At 34.0% G+C, this 20,341-nt stretch overlaps 5 protein-coding genes across 6 annotated transcripts; 2 read left to right on the forward strand and 3 right to left on the reverse strand.

Moving 5' to 3' along the window:
• Window positions 1-604: 604 nt before the first annotated feature.
• On the forward strand, window positions 605-2,600 carry LOC142527479 (11S globulin seed storage protein Ana o 2.0101-like). Its single transcript, XM_075632290.1, has 4 exons — window positions 605-1,000; window positions 1,103-1,355; window positions 1,446-1,931; window positions 2,085-2,600. The coding sequence occupies exons 1-4, from the start codon at window positions 657-659 to the stop codon at window positions 2,469-2,471; spliced, it is 1,470 nt and encodes a 489-aa protein (XP_075488405.1). The 5' UTR covers window positions 605-656; the 3' UTR covers window positions 2,472-2,600.
• A 171-nt stretch (window positions 2,601-2,771) lies between these two features.
• On the reverse strand, window positions 2,772-3,954 carry LOC142527480 (glutathione transferase GST 23-like). The gene is made up of 2 exons (XM_075632291.1): window positions 3,553-3,954; window positions 2,772-3,231 (listed from the first exon to the last, which is right to left on the reverse strand). Exons 1-2 carry the CDS (start codon window positions 3,868-3,870, stop codon window positions 2,875-2,877), a joined length of 675 nt encoding a protein of 224 aa, XP_075488406.1. The 5' UTR covers window positions 3,871-3,954; the 3' UTR covers window positions 2,772-2,874.
• A 4,810-nt stretch (window positions 3,955-8,764) lies between these two features.
• On the reverse strand, window positions 8,765-11,530 carry LOC142526862 (transcription factor MYB30-like). The gene is made up of 3 exons (XM_075631495.1): window positions 11,237-11,530; window positions 10,953-11,082; window positions 8,765-9,446 (listed from the first exon to the last, which is right to left on the reverse strand). Exons 1-3 carry the CDS (start codon window positions 11,367-11,369, stop codon window positions 8,975-8,977), a joined length of 735 nt encoding a protein of 244 aa, XP_075487610.1. The 5' UTR covers window positions 11,370-11,530; the 3' UTR covers window positions 8,765-8,974.
• A 1,814-nt stretch (window positions 11,531-13,344) lies between these two features.
• LOC142526846 (uncharacterized) lies at window positions 13,345-16,365 on the reverse strand. Of its 2 annotated transcripts, none has more exons than XM_075631468.1 (7): window positions 16,231-16,365; window positions 16,012-16,106; window positions 15,593-15,693; window positions 14,653-14,722; window positions 14,126-14,153; window positions 13,920-13,980; window positions 13,345-13,625 (listed from the first exon to the last, which is right to left on the reverse strand). In XM_075631468.1, exons 1-7 carry the CDS (start codon window positions 16,358-16,360, stop codon window positions 13,523-13,525), a joined length of 588 nt encoding a protein of 195 aa, XP_075487583.1. In that variant the 5' UTR covers window positions 16,361-16,365; the 3' UTR covers window positions 13,345-13,522. The 2 variants fall into 2 exon arrangements, with proteins under 2 accessions (XP_075487583.1, XP_075487584.1); XM_075631469.1 differs by having other exon boundaries at window positions 14,642-14,722.
• Window positions 16,366-17,060: 695 nt separating this feature from the next.
• On the forward strand, window positions 17,061-19,702 carry LOC142527218 (actin-depolymerizing factor). The gene is made up of 3 exons (XM_075631958.1): window positions 17,061-17,199; window positions 17,875-18,140; window positions 19,294-19,702. The coding sequence occupies exons 1-3, from the start codon at window positions 17,179-17,181 to the stop codon at window positions 19,442-19,444; spliced, it is 438 nt and encodes a 145-aa protein (XP_075488073.1). The 5' UTR covers window positions 17,061-17,178; the 3' UTR covers window positions 19,445-19,702.
• The last annotated feature ends 639 nt before the right edge of the window (window positions 19,703-20,341 follow it).

Genomic DNA, 20,341 nt, shown 5'->3' on the forward strand with positions numbered 1-20,341 from the left:
AAAATTTTAATTTGTTGGTGTGATGATTTTTTAAACATGTTAAATTAGATAGGTATCAACAAACTATTAATATAACATAAAATGTTGGTTGCGGAAGAATTGGTAAATAAGGTAATTTAGCCATATATTGAACTACTTATTAGCTCTTACGTATTAGCAATTCAATTTAGCGTCCACACGTATAATTTTCGGCTGACCAATTCAATTTAGCGTCCGAAGACATATAAATTGTGAAGGTCAAATAGGCCTTTTTTTTATAATCTGATCGATTTTGCAGATCTCGAAAATGAAAGTTGGTGGCACTTTAAACCAAAATATTATAGTGAATACAAAAATTTTATGTAAAGAGAACGTAGGTGTGAAGTGGGGTGAAATTCAAGTTGCTTAAAAAAAGAAAGAAGAAAGAATAGCAATTCAATCGGGGTCTCAGCTTCTTGCTGCCACATACCAAAAACCATCATCCTTATGTGTAAATTCAAGAAACCATCTTGAATCCATGCAGAAGAAACAAACGCACATGCAGAGACCCAAAAGCCATCTGTTTCCCCATCACTTTACGTGTCAAATCCAAATGAAATCCTCCACTCCTATAAATTTCAACACTTTCAGTTCGCCACTTCACCCACCGAAAATATTCTCATTCTGTACTTTCAGCCATGGCTAATTCACTTATGTTCCCTCTTAGCCTTGTGTTAATGTTCTTGTTCCACGGCTGCATAGCTCAACTTGAACTTCCACAGCGGCATTTCTGGCAGAATTTGCAGGAGCAGCAGCAGCATCGCCTCCGGGCCAAGACCCAATGCCGGATTGAACGGCTGAATGCTCGTGAACCCAACCGCAAGTACGATTGTGAGGCCGGAAGTTACGAGATTTGGGATTCAAATAGTGAGGAATTTGAGTGTGCTGGTATTGAGTTTGTTCGGTATGTGATCCAGCCCAAGGGATTGTTTCTTCCTCACTACACTAATTCCCCTCAACTTTTCTACGCTACTGAAGGCAGGTTTTTATATACCCGTCGTCGCATGCGTTATTATGAATAATTTAATGTGTTCGAGATCATCTTTTTAATGTGTTAATGCACGTGGGAAAACTTTACAGGAAGTGGGATCCATGGAGTCGTGTTTCCAGGGTGTGCTGAGACATTCGAATCAGGCTCTAGCTTCTCTTCAGAGGGTAGTGAATCCAAATACCACCGGGATCGCCACCAGAAGCTTCGGAGGTTCCGAAAAGGAGATGTCCTGGCTATGCCTCAGGCCCTCACCTACTGGATTTATAATGACAGGGACACCCCGATCACCCTTGTGGCACTTGTTGACGTTGGTAATGATAACAACCAACTTGATTTGCAATTCAGGGTAAGATATAAATAATCAATAATTTCAAGAAACTTATTCTTTGCCTTAGTTTTCGGCGTTTCAGACAAAAATCTACTCTTTGTTGTGTAGAAATTCTTCCTAGCTGGAAACCCGCAAGCATCCCAAAGCCAAGGTGAATACAGACAGATCAGCAGGAAGTCAAGAGAACATGGATCCCAAGGCGGGAGAGGTCGTGAGGAAGAGCAGGAAAAGGGGAACATCTTCGCTGGGTTTGATCAGGACCTTCTGGCAGAAGCTTTTGATGTCGACACACAAACAATAAGCAAGTTGCAATCCAGGGAAGACAATCGGGGCGTCATAGTCCGTGCAGAGAAGCTCCGTTTGGTTTTACCCGAGTTTGAAGAAGAGCGAGGAGGAGGAGGAGAGCATGGGAGTGGACGATACAATGGACTTGAGGAAACATTTTGCTCCGTAAAGATTAGGGAGAACATAGATCATCCTGCCAGAGCCGATGTGTACAACCCACGTGGCGGACGTCTGAGCACGGTCAACAGCCATTCTCTTCCTATTCTCAGCTACCTCCGCCTTAGTGCTCAGAAAGGTGTCCTCTATAAGGTAAGAAATTGGCAAGTCATTCCAAATTCTAGATTACTATTAATTTGTGCCTTTTATCATTGTTGTGTCGTTAGGAAAATTGAGATTGTCTGCTAGATTTAAGAAGTTATGATACACAACGTACTATAAGGTAATAACTTTTTTTATCCGCAGAACGCTATAATGACCCCACACTGGAGCGCGAACTCCCACAGTGCAATGTATGTCACCCGAGGAAGTGCAAGGATTCAAGTGGTCGGAAACGGAAGACGCGTGTTTGATGAGACTGTAAACCAAGGGCAGCTTCTTGTCGTGCCACAAAACTTTGTCGTAATAAAGAAAGCAAGCAACGAAGGCTTCGAATGGATCACACTCAAGACTAACGATAATGCAATCAGCAACCAACTTGCCGGGCGTCTCTCCGCCATCCGGGCCATGCCTATCGATGTTTTGACAAATGCATACAGAATGTCGAGGGATGATGCCAGAGATTTGAAGTATAAAAGAGAAGAAGCAATACTATTTAGTCCAGGGTCAAGGTCTCGAGAATATGATGCTTAAATATATGTTGTCAAAAAAGTGGAATCATGAGTGAAGGTTCCTTTCTCTTTGTTTGAGAGAATAAATTAAATAATCACCTTATGGCTGTATCGAGTTTGCTTGTTTAATGCGGCACTGTGGTTCATGTTCTATGCGTACGTAATAGTAATAATTTTAAAAAGAAAAAAGGTTTTTACTTTCTTGAAATGGCCTGAAATTTGTATCTGCGAGTAACTTGAATTGCGTAGTGGCAATCAAATCGTAATTGAGTTTCAAGAATCTCACGAACAATACAATATCCTCTGATCTTTCGTTATCATATTGAGCTTAATTGATAATAATCTTTATTTGTCAATTTATTGCAGACATAAATTATTGGAAAAGTCTACAAGTTTATTTGCGCCACACCATCAACAAAACTCTGTTAATTTGGAGGCATAAATGCCTTTCGACGCCATGCAAAATAAGTCTTCATCTGCTCTTTAGATGGCATATATTCACCCTTGATTGCCTCATGATCAAGAAAATTATGAATCCAAGCAATTAAGGCGGGATATTTCGAGGGATCAAGAATCTTCAAACACACGATTTCCTCCCAAACAGGTAACATGTACGAAATGAATCCCAGCGTTAGATCTAAGTATCCAATTGTTTCGCCCCCGAAGAACATCTTCCCTTTAAGAATTTCTTCCATCGTTTGCAGTGCATCCATCGCCAATTTCAATCTTTCCTCTTGTATCTCTCCTTCTGAACAAAGGACTCCCCACAAAGCTCCAAAAACCTGAAGAAAACAAGTATTTTTCAATTTGAGGCGTAGCTAGCCCATATGGCCATATCCATCACAATTCACAAATGATGTAAAACTCATGACGCCATCATTGAATATTGCAGAAATCAAAGCTATCTTTGGTTTCGATTCTAGAACCGAAACCAAAATAATCGACTACTGAGTTATTCTAAAACTTATAACATCGGTTAGAAGTTCAGCTTCGAGTTTAAAAAATTTCTACTCTACACGAAAAGTTAATAAACTTGGAAAAAGATCGAGTACTCTGTGAACTTTAGTCCTGATTCATGTAAAATGTTAAATTACAAGAATTACCTTCTCTTCGGCAAATTTAACCCAAAATCGTGCTTGGGCTCTTTCGAGAGGATGTTGAGGCAGCAAGGGGTTATTTTTCCAAGCCTCGTCGATGTATTCCAGTATAATGCACGACTCTGGCAAAGGTTTTCCATGGTGAACAAGAACTGGGACCCTGGCATGCACAGGGTTGAGCTCAAAAAGCAAAGGACTCTTGTTGAATATATCTTCTTCTATGTATTCATATTCGACTCCCTTTAGTTTCAGTGCCCACCTCACTCTGTGCACGTATGGGCTAACCCAGAACCCTACCACTTTCACACCCTTTTGGTTTTTCATTGTTTGATTATCTATGCATGGGAGGAAGATGGATGCCACGCCTATTAATAAGGGGAAACGTATAATTTAGTTGAAACATTTAAAGTTGACTGTTGAAATTTATTGACTTGTGTTATATTTCTTATATTGAATTGAAATATCAATCAAATTTGAATTTGTATACTTATTATTATATTATTAAATTTGAGTATCTTGTATTAAAAGAGCAATTAAAAAAAATACTTTTACTCTGTACAGATATCACAATTTTTCCCAATCGTTTGGGTAGCTGAGAAAACCCGAAATGGAAATAGGGATTTTTTTTTCTTCAAATTTGGGTGTGAGGATTTTTTAAAATCTTATAAATACTTCTAAACATATATGAGAATACTATCTTCATCTTCGAACTCGCAGTTTTTTAAAATAATAATAATATTATTATTAAATAATATTATCATTTATAATAATATTATAATAATAAGTTTGGATTCAGAGTTTCCTCGAACCTGTCCCACCCCATTAATATCTTCTAAACAAAGATGATGACGGAGATGTGGATTTGATCTCTGCGGGTAGGGTTCGAGTTCGGGGATTACTTGAACCCGAAATATCGGGCATCAAGACGAGAATAAAAGTAGAGATGGAATTAGTGGACGAAAATTAGGATGGGTGGATTCCCCGAACCCAAAATAGCAGGTATCGAGAGGGGTATGAGAACATAGATGAAATTAGGGGATGAAAATAAGGATAAATACATTCTCGCCTCAGTTATCTTTATCGAACAAACATACACAAGGGTTTTTTTTCTTCAAATTTTGCTATTGTAAATAACTTTCATGTCATGATGTTTCTTTTAGTTAATATCAAATATACTTATTATTGTTGTTATTATTATTATTATTATTATTAAAAGGAGCTATGAGTAATATAATCTCAATTTTAAAAAAAATTACCAAGAGACAAAAAAAACTAAACTATATCCATATATATTGTGACGGAGGCTCTCGTTTGAAGTTAAATTGTGTCGTATTCCCTCGTAGGATGAATAAGGTTCTTGAAAATGGACACATCCATTGTACATTTTAGTTTTTCGTGACCAAATTGATCTTTACCACCTTTTGCATATACATATTATAATATATTATCTTGTTAAATGGGACCTGCATTATTATCCAAATTGATCATTACCACCTTTTGCATATTCATTTTATTATATTATTGTGTTAAAGAGTGCTTCATGATTATTTTAGAATTGGAGATGAAATGATTAAAAAAAATATGTGATATAGGGGTAATAAATTAATTAATATGAATATAAATAATAATTTGTAACTTCAATCTTTTTAAAATTTGATTCAAAAATTAGATTAAGTAAAAATATATAATCAAGTAATGTTTTAGATTCAATATGGACTTAGCAAAAAATTGTGTGAGACGATCTCACGGGTCTTATTTTGTGAGATAGATCTCTTATTTGGCCCATCCATGCAAAATATATAATTTTTTATGCTAAGAGTATTATTTTTTATTGTGAATATCGGTAGTGTTGACTCGTCTCACAGATTAAGATTCGTGACTTTACACGACATCATTCGCACTAAACCATGTTTAATATTATCAATCCCTTTTTTAAAAAAATTTGGGGAGACTCAGTTTGGGCCTCTAGATCGCATACATCAGATTTTTTAACCTGGCCCGATGAGATTTAGAAATTAGGGTTGGGTTTTTAGGTCATTACACTAATTTAGGTTTTTTCCCCCTTAAAAAAGGAAGAAAGAAAATAAGGTTAAATTTGGACCCGATGCATTTCATTCGATTTGCAGTTTGAGTAAAATGAACACTCATTTGATGAGGTTCTGATTCAAAGACTAAATTAGGGTAAATTCGTAAGAGCCCACTAAATTAGGGTAAATTGCTTGAATTTTATGAAAATCATCATACATGATAATTAATTATGATAATAGTATATGCTTGATATTTTGGAAAAAAATTTAATAATGATAAATATTTAAAAATTACAATGTGAGAATTGGTGAGTTTTTTTTATATATAAATGAATTACATGATAAAAATGATAAATGAGTAAATTTTAAATATTAATAAGAGCGTTTATTCTTTTTCTTTTGTTAATATAAATTAATCAGTATACAGATATATATGTGAACATAATATAATTTATATTGCATAAGCTTGTGTATGGGAAAAAAGTTTTATTTTTTTTAAAAAAAATGTTTAGTTTTGAAATTTGTATGTGGGGATAGACATCGGGTCGAGTTATTGTTAGGTTCGGGTTTTACGGGTTGAGGAGTCATTTTGACTGTTCTAATTCAATCTGAAATTTTCGGGTACCCGATATTTTTTTTCTTGTTTTTTATCTTTCTCTATAAAAATTGAAAACATTTCTGAAAAAAATAGTCGCGTCTCCTCTGAAATTCAAAATTTTCGACTAATATTTGTGGATATGTTTTTTTTAATTTACTTATATTTTAAAGTAATATTTCTTTAATTATTAATTATATAAGATACTAAAACCTAAATAAACAATGTTCAATATATGTCGAATACGAATTTTAGTACCCAACACCAACATGTAGAAATCGATCGGGATCCGACATTTTGAAAAAAAACTACTCGATCAAGTACCCGATACCTGAACCCAAACATCCACGTATATCTACATGTGCAGGAAAGTTTGATAGAGATCAAAAAATAAAAAAGTTTATTATGATAGAGATAATATTGTCATTATAATCCAACGGACAATTTTAATCACTCTTGTTAAAATCATATTAAACATTCGATATTTTATCATATTATGCTATTCATCCTTGTGTTATATATCGATATATTCCTCCATGTCAGTCTTGTTTAAATTAATTCCACATAATCATAAAGTTATATTTCTGCAAAATTAGAAAATGTATTACATTCCACATTAATATAAAATGTCGATGGCCCTGCATTTGTGGTTCTAGTGCTTTGTTTAGATATTGTATTTATCGTGGAAGTTATCGATTAAATTAATCTTTATTACATTTTTTCTTCGAAAGAGTATTATTTGAAGTTTTGAACTTTCTTTCATTCAAACTTGGTGGATGAGAATTGATTTTATTTTTTCCTACAGATCCATAGCATATTTGACTAGAATAACCCTCCAACTTGGAACTTTTTTTTTTTAATCGCTTTATAAAAAGACTTCAAACAATGTTTGATTTCTAGGACTTGGAAAATTTCCCCACACAATGCAAGATTATGTCTAGAGCTGTCAAAACCAGTCTGACCCGTCAGTTTGTTCTGTTGGAAAAAACCTCGACCCACCCAACAAGTATTGGGTTGTGACTTGTGAGCTAGGCAAGTCAACTATCCAATTTTTTTTTTTTTTTTAAAAAACAAGTTTAATATCCCTTCTTAATCTTATCTTGTTCTTAATACAAAAATTGATGAAATTGACTATTCACATGACTAAAAAAGTTGAGCCTATATTTGGCCTATGAAATGATAGATTAAAATTATTGATAGAAAATATCAACTTATGTATCTATTTATGATTAAATATGAATAATTATAATAACTAAATATATATTTTTAATTTTTTTTATATCTTTTTAGTATTTTCCTACCAATAATGGAGACTTAAGTATGTAAACAACTCAAATCAAACCAAACAGTAGCAGGCTTGAGCTTGGCTCGTTTAAGATTATTTGAGGTTAGAGCTCGATTCGAGCTTCTATTATCAAACTCGAGCTCGGTTTGAATTGAAATTACTAAGCTCGAGAAAAGCTCGAGCTCGATTCGTTAAAAGCTCGTTTATCATGTTAATCAAGCCGATCTCGAGCTTGATTCATTAAAAGCTCGTTTATCGTGTTTAACAAGCTTGGCTTGAGCTCGGCTTGTTTTCTAGCTCGTAAAGCATAGAATTGAGCTCGAGTTTGAGCTTGTTAAAAATTAAATATCTATGAACTAATTTTAAATCAGACATAAAAATATAAATTTATTCATAAATAATCAAAACGACAAAAATAACAACTAAAAAAACATATCTCATTATATTATTGAACATCCCATAATAATACATTTAACATCCAGATAACAAATATTCGTCGTGCACTGATATCATCATATAAATAACATTGCAATAACTTCACTTATTTAATACTGCATTCGTTGTGTTCCAAATAAATTTTATTTTTTAATCAATATAAATTCATTGTATTCAATTTAATATAATATTTTAGGATAATAATTTGTAAAGTTACTCAACGTTTATATGATTTAGTGATATAAATTTTTTGGGGAAAAAAATAAGTTGGTTTATTTATGTTAATTTATTATGTTTTAAAGAACATTTTAGTATAATGATATGCAAGTAAGATAAAAAAAAATGTAATTGTGACTATATATGTGGTGTAAATTCATCTTTTTTCAACTATGTTTTGTGTTCAATTCCTTCCATTGACATCAGTACTAATATTTTTATTTGTCAACTCAACAATGAGCGAAGTTCGAGCTTACGAGCCACCTAAACGAGTCGAGCTCGAACATATTATCGAACATGTTTTGACCAACCATTAAATGCTAAAATCATAACCTAACCCGCTATCTTTGAATGACAGGTTGGTCGATCCGACGAATCAAACCCAAATTTACTGTTTTGATTATGTCTTTTGTTCAGCTCAACAAAGCATCATTCTATGAACCAATTCCATCTAATTTTATGTACCCAGTATATAATTTTTATATCATAATCTAAATTCGAGAAGATCACTTATTTTGACTCTCAAAATATATATATTGTATAAATAATAAGTATCAAAAGCAATGGCAGTGCTTTACCTAAGTTTCCTTGGTTTCATCATCATCGCTGAAGTTAGTCTAAAGCAATAAATTTTCAAAAATAGCGAGCCATCTCGATAATTTTTAAATTTGACTAATGTAGAAAATCTGACGTATTTACAAACCCAATTGTTTTAAGTAGCCCCGCAACAATTATTTATTTATTATTAGGAATCATTACAAGGTGAAATAAAAGTCTAATCTAATTTCCAACCCCGATCATCAAAAGAACTTGGAAAGGTCAAACTAATTAAATCTCCCGTTATCTAAAATGAAAACCCAAAATAACACTTCAGAATTCCGGTAAATCTTGAATGTCTCCATCCCTACTCAACAGATTGTACCAAAATTTCAAGCTATCATCAGATCTCGAACCAATCTCCACATTTTGGATAGGATTTAATGGACTCGGGCACTCAACTTGGTGGATTGATAATTCTTCGGACCAAAAACTTTCGTCGATACGAGGGAAATATTCCGACGAATAATCGATTTCTTCGTCTTTGATAAAGACCATCTTCTTCTTCCCCGTCGAAGAATCCGTCACGGATGACATCTCGCTAGAACATTGTTGCGGGCTGGTACCGACATTTTCTTTAACAGGGTCGGAATTAGTATCTTCTGCGACTTTGGTGTCAACCGGGCGTCTCTTGGAGTCCCGGGAGGACTCTTGATTCTTGAGCCGTTTCTTCAATTGGGTATGCCAAACATTTTTAATTTCGTTATCCGTGCGTCCCGGCAGCCTAGCAGCAATTGCAGACCATCTGGTACACAAATTTTCGCATGAGATCACCTTCGCAGTAGTGATTGGAAAATGTTTCTTCTTCTTTTATTCATATGTTTGTTTCAAATTTTTGAACATTAATGAAAAGATTGGGACATTTGAAGAGTTGACAAAGCTGGTCGTGAATCCAACAAAAACACATAACCAGATCAACACTTATAAGATTTATTTATTCACTGCCATTAAAGGGAATCTCGGAGATCTTGTTGGGTAAGAGGTTCGCTAGCTAAATTCCAAGCACGGCACTTTTAAAGAGATGGGATCTATTAGTTGTTTATTTCCCTTGAAAATTACTCTCAGATTCCGTCCCAAATATATATTCATTATCTATATTAATATTATTTTATCAATCTATACTTAATTCATAATAAGTTTTATATCATATTAGTTCATTCATTAATGTTTTGACTCACTTATATAATGGTTAATTATCTTATAATTAATGCATATATGTTTATATAAATGATTTTTTTAATTTCAATATATGATTACAATTGACATTAAATAAATGAGTACTATTAATATATTTCGATATGTAATCGATTGATTGAAAACGTGAAATATTGTGAATTTTGTTTGTAGTGAGTAATTTTTTTTATATGCGTGACGTGTTAGAATTAAATTTTATAGTATAATAATAATAGTTGTCGAGCGTGCATGCGTCGTGTTGAATTAATGTTTTTTTTTTTTTTCAAATGTCCCTCATTGTGTATGTCATTATGCATTGTGTATATATATATATGATTGCGACTAGTGATGTTATGAGCACCGATGGCTAAAAAATTGTAAAGAATTTGAAAAACAAAAATACAAGGAATTTGACCCGATGCATAAAATTTTGAAATATTAGAAAGGCCCCACTCGTTTTTCCATTACTGAAACTAGTTTTAAACATTTAAAACGAAAAAAAAAAATTGAATCTTTTTTTAAAAATAAAAAAATAGTGACTGTTTTACTTTGATTTCCAGTATTAGATAATTTAAAATTCCTAAACATGTATAAAAGCATTGTTTGACTCGTGAATTGAATTCCAAATATAATGAAATTTAAAAAAAAAAAAAAAAACTAAGATAAAATAACTATTTTTTTTAACTCAAATTAATATAAAACTTGATTAAAAAGCGAATCCCAAACGTAGCCTAAGATTAATTATAGGATTTGATATAGCCATGATATAGTTTAGGCTTTCTTTAAAAACAAAAGAATAATTGCCTTCTCCATCGCTACATTTTCAAGAAAGTCGTTTCATCAAAACAAACCTACAAGAAACACAGAAAACAAACCAAACATATCCTATGTTTTTTGTTTTGTTGTCATCACTTTCAATGGATACTACTAAATCTTGGTGGTGACATATACAGAGTAGATTAAATTTTGTGCGGAACGTAATGATGTTAGAATAATTCTTCTGTTTCAAAATTAATGTTTAATCTAGAGCGTGACGGTTGAATATCTGAATTAATTGCAGTGTCTAATTAGTACATACCTGTTACCGAGCATTTCATGCAAGTTAATGATGGTTTCTTCTTCTTCTTTGCTGAAATTTCCTCTCTTAATGTCTGGCCTCAAATAGTTGATCCACCTAAGTCTGCAACTCTTGCCACATCTCAAAAGACCTGCGTAAAACATCAATTATAACACGAACAACAAAAACAATCTTAGTCGCAGGAATATCATGAAAAGGAAAGAAACCCTTTTCAGAAATATGATTTCATTATTCAAAAAAGAGTTGATTTCTTGATTAGAAAGGAGTTATAAACTTGAGTGAACCTGCTTGTTTGGGGAGTGCCCGCCAATTGGCATGCCCGTTTCTCTGAATAAAAGAGACCAAAACCTGATCTTCCTCGGGGCTCCAAGGCCCTTTCTTGAGTCCTGTTTTCTCACAGCAAGGCGCTCTCACCATTGCTTGATGATTTTATGGGCACCTTTATTTTGCTTCTCTTTCTCAAATATATCTGCGTGTGTTGATTTCCCTGCTTTGATTTGTCACTCTTTTTTTTTCTCTCTCCTTGGAAATTAGGAATAAGCCTGCTGCATATGACAAAGGTGGGTATTTATTATCCCAGCACTGTTCGAGTACACAGCGCAGCATCTTTCTCGTACATGCAAATTGATACTAATTTGGAGCATATTCTGATCTCCCATAATTCTTTTTAAAAATCTGATATATTAATTCTACTAATTATTTCGTGAATCATATATGTTAATTATCGTTAAAAGTAAAAAAATATAATATAATTATTGGCTTCAAGGAAAAAAAAGAAAGTAATCAATTATTGTTTTTAAAATATTTAATTTGTGCATGCAGTTTTTGTTCTTTTATAAAGCATTGTCGGTGGCACATATATAACATTAAAAAAAATCGCTCTCCTATGCTCTTGTCTAATGTTAAGGGAGTGTTTGCGATAGATTATGATTTCAGAAAAGTTACTAAATTTATATATTATGATTTAATGTGAAAAAATCAAAAGTGAATAATGTATGAAAACAAAAGTGAAAGATATATTAGACTAACTAACTCTTAACATCTAATCCTTCACTTTGTCAACTAAGCTCTATTAATTTCCACATTGACTCGAGTTGACCCCTTCCATGTTTTTACAAGCTGGAGCTGATTCATTGGTCCATTAACAACATTAAGGAAATGAGAGGGCTACAATTTTACTGGACGAATACTTAGGTAGTTGAAAAAACCCCTTTTATATTCATATATGTTGGTCCATGGACTCAGTGAGTGATGTCCCTTGTGACGTTTAACAATGATGATAAGAACACTTGTTCATTTTTTCTTGTGGTGAAAAAAATGTGTTCAAAAGAATATGGAATATATATAGCCTGAGCGAGTGAAAGCACATCATAGTAGCAAATAAGCCAATTTCATGTGCAACTCCAGTATTCCACCATCAGGACACAAAAAAATTGGATATACTAGATTTATATGAGGTATGCACGAACTTGTATTGTCAGGCCGGCGGGAGGGTGATCATTGGTGCCATGAGGTTGCATGGACAATGAATGGCTCTGGCAAGCTTCTAGACGAAGGGAATATGAATGGACCGATCTTACACCGGCAGAAGAGGGATTCCAAAAATGTTCAGGTATGAGACTATGCAGTTGAGGAGAGTTTAAAAGATTTGATAGGTACTACTCATATCAAGAAGATGCATATCTTTTTCGGTAGGTCGTCACATAAAAATGGTTAAACGTGCTTGACTTGGGGCAATTATAGGATGAGTTTCCCTCTGAGAAGTTTCATAGGGTGTGTGTAAGTGAGGACATAAGTACGCTGAAAATACTCGTCTACAGTGGGGACAGTCGTCAAATATGGGGCGTTACAGTTGGTATCAGAGCCAACCTTTCCTAGTACAATGTGGTTCGGAGACGAATCAAGTTGAAGCTGGTGGGCATGTGAGGCCTGGGGCCGACGAGGGCGGGGGGTGATCGCCGGTGCCATGAGATTGCACGGACAATGAGCGGCTCCTAGCAGGCTTCTAGGCGAAGAGAACATGAATGAACCGATCTTACACTGACAGGAGAGGGATTCCAAATTTAATCAGGTACGAGACTATGCAGTTGAGGATTGCTTAAAATATTTGATAGGTACTACTCATATCAAGAAGGTGCATCTTCTTTTCGGAAGCTCATCACATAAGAACTCCAAGGTTAAGCGCGCTTGACTTAGGGAAATTTTGGGATGAGCAACCCCCTACGAAGTTTCCCAGGGTGCGTGTAAGTGAGGACATAAGCACGCTGGAAAGACTCGTCTTGATACAATGGAGACAGTCGTCAAATTTGAGGTGTTACATGTATGTTTTCAGTTACAAAAAATAGAAAAAAAAGAGGCGCGGCGGCGGAAGGGGGAGGAGCACAAGAATGGGTAACATGAAATGCATGGTATGAAATATGAACAACCAGTTTGAAACAGACGATTGAGATTGTCTATATAGGATTACAGGACGGTGTTAACGGATAATCCAAGAAATCTCAATAGAGCTAATTTGAAATGGAATAACTCTAAACAGCTTAGACCACAAATGGTAATTTGCAAACTTTGAGCTATCTCATATCAAGAACCTCTTCATCATCAGGATCCAACTCAGTTGAAAGCCTCATTTTCTTTGCATCCCTCTGCCCTGTCCTCCCCTTCTTTGGTTTCCCCCTGAAAAATTAATTTCAATTGCAATGATAACACTGAACCTCGGTATACAAAATAACGAAAGAAATGGTGATCATTGGTACTTTAATTTCAAATGGAGTAAATGAAAGACGAGATCCATGTAATCAACTCAAACTAGTTAGGACTTTAGAACTAAGGGTTGTGTGATGATAACAACTGTGAAAGGTTAATGATTCCGGAAATTAACCATTCAACCAAAGAATTACAAAAAATAAGTCAATAAGTAAATACTTAATGGCCACTTGACTAAATTAAAAATGTTGAAGGTGTACTTACTGTGTAGAGGTGGTTAAACCTCCGCCCTTGGGTCGAATTTGAACCATATCCAATTTTCCATCTGTAGACAGAAGCAAAAGAGAGTGAAAAAAATGGGTAGCATTTAACCACCACTGGCCCGACTCCCGAACCTAACCCATGATCTCAGGTTGGATGTGACAGTCCAAAAGTATGGAAAATTTAATAGACTGTAATGAAGAACAAACCTTCTCTTGCAGCTTTCTGCTCATCTGCCTAAATGAAAGAAAGGAAAAAGATGAGAAAATGGAACCAAAACATTTAGCATGATAGCACCATCCTTCAAGTGTATAAGCACAGTTTCATCAATTCTGCTTATTTTCTAAATAAATGAAAAGAGTGATTCAAGTCTCTGCTGGTTTTGGAAGCCACCAATCTAACAGATTGTTTTAATTCCTCCCTAATAAAGGGATCAATATTTTAACTGTCAAAAGGCAACAAAAAGTTGGCGGTCTATTCAGAACAGAGAACCGTAAAACTTACAATGGAATCTGTGCACCATGCATGAGGTGTTTAAATAGCTCAACAGTTCTAAGGCTCTTAATTTTTTGGTATTTCAATTTTTACACGTACAGTTTCAATGTTCTGATAAATATATATATAAACATATAAGCATGAATACAGATGTCTGATATATTTCAAGCAGAGTGCTCAATATAAGGGAATTAAGACACAAGCTCGATTCAATGTATGAAGGACTGGACCTTGGACATACCGCAGGTGAAGTGACCGAGGACAAAGAAAATACCCTATCTTCAAGCTGAAACTTTCTGGGTCTTTTTAAGCTGACACACAGAGTAAGACGTGTTGGACGTTGCTAAAGCGTCAAAAAGAGAAACGATAACAGGCATAAAGTAAAACTTATGCACCCCTATAGTGGCATACAAGGCTTATCAGGTTAGTGACATTTAGTTTGATTTCTATTGTAATGAAGTTTTAAATGAGTAAGATGGGTTTGCACATAATGAACATTGGTTTCCTCATTCTTTTTGCTACTTACATCCTAAATTGAGCATTTACTTTAACATTTTATTTATCGTAATTCAATACATGTTGCATTTTCTGTCATTTAAACTGCTAGCGAAATAAAAAAATAAATTACCACCAAGGAGTATACAGAAATAATTTGCACCCTGCAACATACACGAGTGAGGCATGTTTACAAGCATAATAATTCCAGGAGTTGCCTAGAGTTTTTCTCTTCAAAAAAAGTCAGGTTCACTTAATTATCTGATTTGGTGATTAATGAGTTTTTCATGAACTGCAACATGACTATTCTTTAGACATACACTCATCACTTCCTTGTAATTTTCAACAAGAACAGAACGCAGTGTTCAATCACAGAAACCAGTCAAAAACAGAAGTAGTTACGTTTAAATCACACCCTAACATATTTGTCAAAAATGAATAAAAGATTTGATGAATATATAGATATGCTTCGATGTATCAATATGTTGATATCACACAGCTTTGAGAGCTTCAAGCCTGGGTATAAAAAGGCTAATATAACAGTAAATAACAACCAAATCTCACAAATGCACAACACAAGGTCCAAATTTCCACCCACAAATAGGCTTGTCACGTGCACAATAGTTGCGTTACCACGAATTAAAATAAAAATTTAATGGCACCTGGTATGGCATAAAGTTGCTTACTTAGATGTATTCTTCGATGAAGTAAGAAATCCATCAAAGCCTTTCAATGCGTTCCCAAGAATGTTGGTTTCTTGCAAATAGCTTGTCTCCAGTTCGTATACCTAAGAGCAACACTTACAATACTTGGATTGAAAAACAATTAAATAAATGCTCCCAAAAAAAGAAAACAACCACGTAAACAGAGAAACCCCATCTAAACCTTAATTTTCATCCGTAAATAAATAAAAAACACACCTGGGAAAACTAAAATTTCAGTAATTAATTTAAATTATTTCCAGCATTAACGCACCCCACCAAATTCGATATAAATAAACTGGAGGATACAACTTGAAACTAACCATTTTCTAATAAAAATCATTCCATTTTTTCATAAAGTACACATCTTTATAACAATATTCAGAACAAATTGAAGAAATTACCTGTTTTTCAACACTTCTAAGTTCGTCCAGAAGCTTTTCCCTCCTCTTCAACTGAGAGGAGAGCAGGGCTTTGGGATTATTATAGCCTCCGTGCCCTAGATATATTATACTATATTAAAACAAATCTGGAAATACAATTAAATTTAATTTTACAAAATCAAATTCATATTCCTATTTATATTAGGGTATGTGAAATCCAAGGTTTGCTACACTTGTTACCTTGTAACTCCATTTTCGCGCCAGTGGCTGCTTTATTCTGTTGCAGAATTTGGGGTAACGGTATTTTGAATGGAGGGGTCGTTTGTTTTCGAGGAAAAAAGGATAAGCGGGTTGAACAGATAAGGGGCATTATAATTTATATTAAAAAATAAATTGAAAAATAAAATAATAAAAAATGATTTCAATAAGAATTGAGCTTATAACCTAATCTCCAAGAAACAATGACTCTGTTCGCTGAATTTCATATAACTTGCATTAAAATTTTAACATTTTATTAATATATATAATTATTAAAACAGACCATGACACCAAAGTTAGTTACTCTAAGCGTCTCAAACTTAATAAAATAGTATAGATATAATCATATTCTTTTTGGACAAACTGCAATTTTTATTTTTTTACATTTGTTTGTGTGTGATTTGGTTATTTATGTTGTAATTTTAACTTTTAATCATATATATTTGTTTTTTCTTTATCAATTTTATTCATTTTTCTTAGTTGATGTTGATGTATGTAGCATAAGTATTTTCATTAAAAAAAAACTAAAATTGCAAAACACAAATATACATGCCGAAAATTGGATTTGTTATATATATCACATATCATTACAATTTAAAAGAAATTAAATAACATAAAATATTTCATTCTTTGAATTTCATGCAAAAAATAACTATAATCAGTTATATCTAAAATTGCAATACTTATTTTTATTCCCTAATAATCTGTCAATACGTGCATGGTCCAACCTAGGTCTGTGAAAATTGGGCTGGGCTTCATGTGGCCCATTTCCAAATTGGGTATATATATATAAAGAATATATACCATAACCACTACAAAAGAATTATTCTTCCGGTGCTTTTTATCATTTCGGGTTCTCTCTTTCGGTGGCCACATTTTCTTCATTCTTTCTCCTCCATTTGCTGTACAATAATCTCCCGAACTGTTTCCATGTCGTTCCGTGGAGTAGGGGTCTGTTTCTTTTCCTATATTTCTATTTTTTGTGGTATTTTTACATCTTAGCTTTTGTTGATTGGTCGACCGATTTGCGTATGTATTAGTGCTCTGATCTTGTAGTTTATATCTTTATATTTGTCTTTCTTGTCTTGTTTTTTGTTTGCTGAATTATGGAATCTCTTTGAGAAACTTCAGTTAAAGTGAGGTATTGTGGGGATCTTCTTGCTTTGTTGTTTAAATTGAAGACGTGAAGTAGCATCCTTGGATGGTCTCGTCCTTGTTTGCTTATGTGTTATACAATCCCCTATGATTTCTATTCATCTCTGTTGATTTTTACTTGAATGGTTTATTGCTTTTACATTCCTCGCCTATGGTTTGTTTTGCTGGCTCACAAAGAATTGGAACTAGCATGATAGTTTGTTTTGTTATTTGGATTCCTAGTGTTAGGGTTAGAGACAATATCTGCACTGATTTGTGGGTCGAGGATTTTCTAGTTTTTGGGAAATTGGAGTCATGGATAGGTCTGAATTGGCCCTTTGGGACTGGTTTGATGGAGCATAGAATGTATTTGTTTGGCTCATGATTGGCATTTGAGGTTAATAATTTAAATGAAATTTGATTTATGATCTATGAGTTAATTATGTTAGTCTGATTCATCCTTAAGCTTTTTACCGATATTCACAATTTCAGAGAAATGCATCATCCGGAATGGGTGTTGCTGATCACAGCAAAACCACATACATGGAACTGCAACGGAAGAAGGTATACCGCTATGTAATTTTCAAGATTGAAGAAAAGAAAAGTGAAGTCGTGGTCGAGAAAACTGGCGGCCCGGCTGAGAGTTACGAAGATTTCGCTGCATCTCTGCCTGAGAATGACTGCCGATACGCTGTTTATGACTTCGATTATGTGACTTCTGAGAACTGCCAAAAGAGCAAGATCTTCTTTATAGCATGGTCTCTCTCTTTCTATCGCTCTCTAATGCAAACAGTTATCTTGTAGGCATCCCATGCATATCCTTTTCCCCCTTCGTTTAGACGGGTATCCTTGCCAAATAATTTTGGAAACAACCTTCATTTTCAAAATGCTTTCTTTTTTTTATGGCATGTTATTTTCAAATCACTGTTTTGCAGACTGTCCGGAGTGTCAGTATAGGCGTTATTTTCTACACATCAGCTGCAATTTAAATATTTTAGCTGGTCTACTCTAACTTCATTTAGGATTTTAGCTTCCAGTTTAAGGTGATTTTGTTTTGCATACATATTCGTGTATCACAATAACTATTTCCACTTTTTTTTTAAAAAAACAAATAAAAAACAACTGTTTCACTTATTATGCTGAATACAATGTGGTATTCCGTATTAGGCCAGACCAACTTGTTTAATTGGTCCTTAAAAATTTTCCAACTCATCTGGGAGAAATATTTTTTTAAACCGTGTAATACAGACACCACACAACGGCTATCACTTTTACTTAAGTATTGTTCTCTTTTTTTTTTTTTTTTTTTTCCCATTATGAGTTTTGAACTTCTTTCAATGATCTAGGAACCAGTTACTATCCTATTTCACTAATCCAAGTGAACAACTAGATAGAGAACAGTATTGCTGTGAGTTCGGCCGGGTGTAACCATTTCTGGATTTTGGTTACATTTGTTGATTGAGTGATTGGATACTCTATATTTAAGTGTCTTTTGGATAATACAAATATTTGTTGCATATAGGATGAAACTATGTTGAACTGTTTAAGATGTTCGGGTTTAGAATCAAAACAAGAATTTGTGCTCTGGGTTTTATATGGATGAGATTGTTGTATCTTCTCGTTGTCATCAACCTCACCTAATTGTACCAAATTGTCAGGTGTCTGTTATATTTTGTTTTGAATATTAGAATTTTCAGGTGTAGTCGTCTTTTGGTTATATTTTGAAACTTACCTTTCCTTGGAACGTGTAAATTTCCTGGTGTTATGTGCGTGTATGCAGCATATAAATGTTGCAGCCCCTCCATGACTTCCTTCCCCACCGAAAGCCATAGCAAAATCATTGATTTCATATAATAATTCAAATGATAACGAGGTAACAACCATTAATTGAGATTTCCATGTTCCTTTCAGGTCTCCTTCCACCTCTCGGATCCGTGCAAAGATGCTCTATGCGACATCCAAGGAAAGGTTTAGGAGGGAACTGGAAGGTGTACATTATGAAATTCAGGCAACTGACCCTACTGAAATGGACCTTGAGGTGATCAAGGAGCGTGCTAATTGAAGAATTTGCAGCTGAAACATAGGTAATATATTATGGAGCGTCTCCAAGAAAAACGAGTTCCTTGGAATACTTGTGTATACATTTATACATGGCTTAATTAAAAATAATTCGACCCCTGGGAAGGCTGATTTGGAACTCTTTGATTTTCCTGTTATGGATATCATGTTGTTCCTCTTCTCATGATGTTTTCCAATGAAGAATATTTGTGACAATGTCTATTGACAGTTGAATACTGAAATATTGTGTGCTTCTGTTGAATTGCGTATGTGCCTTTTATAATATCAGGTTAAAAATTGTTACATGTTCCTTGTCGAGCGTTGGCATGATCCCGGAAAACGACACCTTGTCTAAAACTGAACTTTCCATAATCTTGTGAGGAATGGAAGGGAGGTTGATGTGATATGGTAAAATTTGTAGAATTTCACGATGGTTTGTAAATTAGATTTGAAGTCTTTTACTTGCATACTTGATTTCTGTAACAGTTTGTGCTAATATTTTTACAAAGCGATGATGGTCCTCAGTATAAAATATGTTATCTGTGAGAGTCCGTGCTCGCACGGCTAGCTTCCCCTTTCTTCTTTTAGTTTAAGACATCGTTCAACTTAAAACTTCGAATCATGATTTGTAAAATGCCAACCTGTTCTTTTGCATGTTTATTCACATTCTGTCATAGAAAAATTGGGAAGGATTCCTATTTTATATGCGACGCCACGTTGCCACGTCATTGCATTGTATATAATATAATATATAAATATTTATTTATTGCAATTGTATAATATATTTTATTATTAAAATAATTATTTTATATTTAATTTTTTTATGTTTAAATGATGGTTAAATACAATAAAAAGTGATTTAATAAACATGTAAGAATTTGTTGAGTGAAATGTGGAACGA

The sequence above is a fragment of the Primulina tabacum genome, chromosome 15 (genome assembly GCF_025594145.1).
Source record: "Primulina tabacum isolate GXHZ01 chromosome 15, ASM2559414v2, whole genome shotgun sequence".
In the NCBI taxonomy this organism is placed as follows: Eukaryota; Viridiplantae; Streptophyta; class Magnoliopsida; order Lamiales; family Gesneriaceae; genus Primulina; species Primulina tabacum.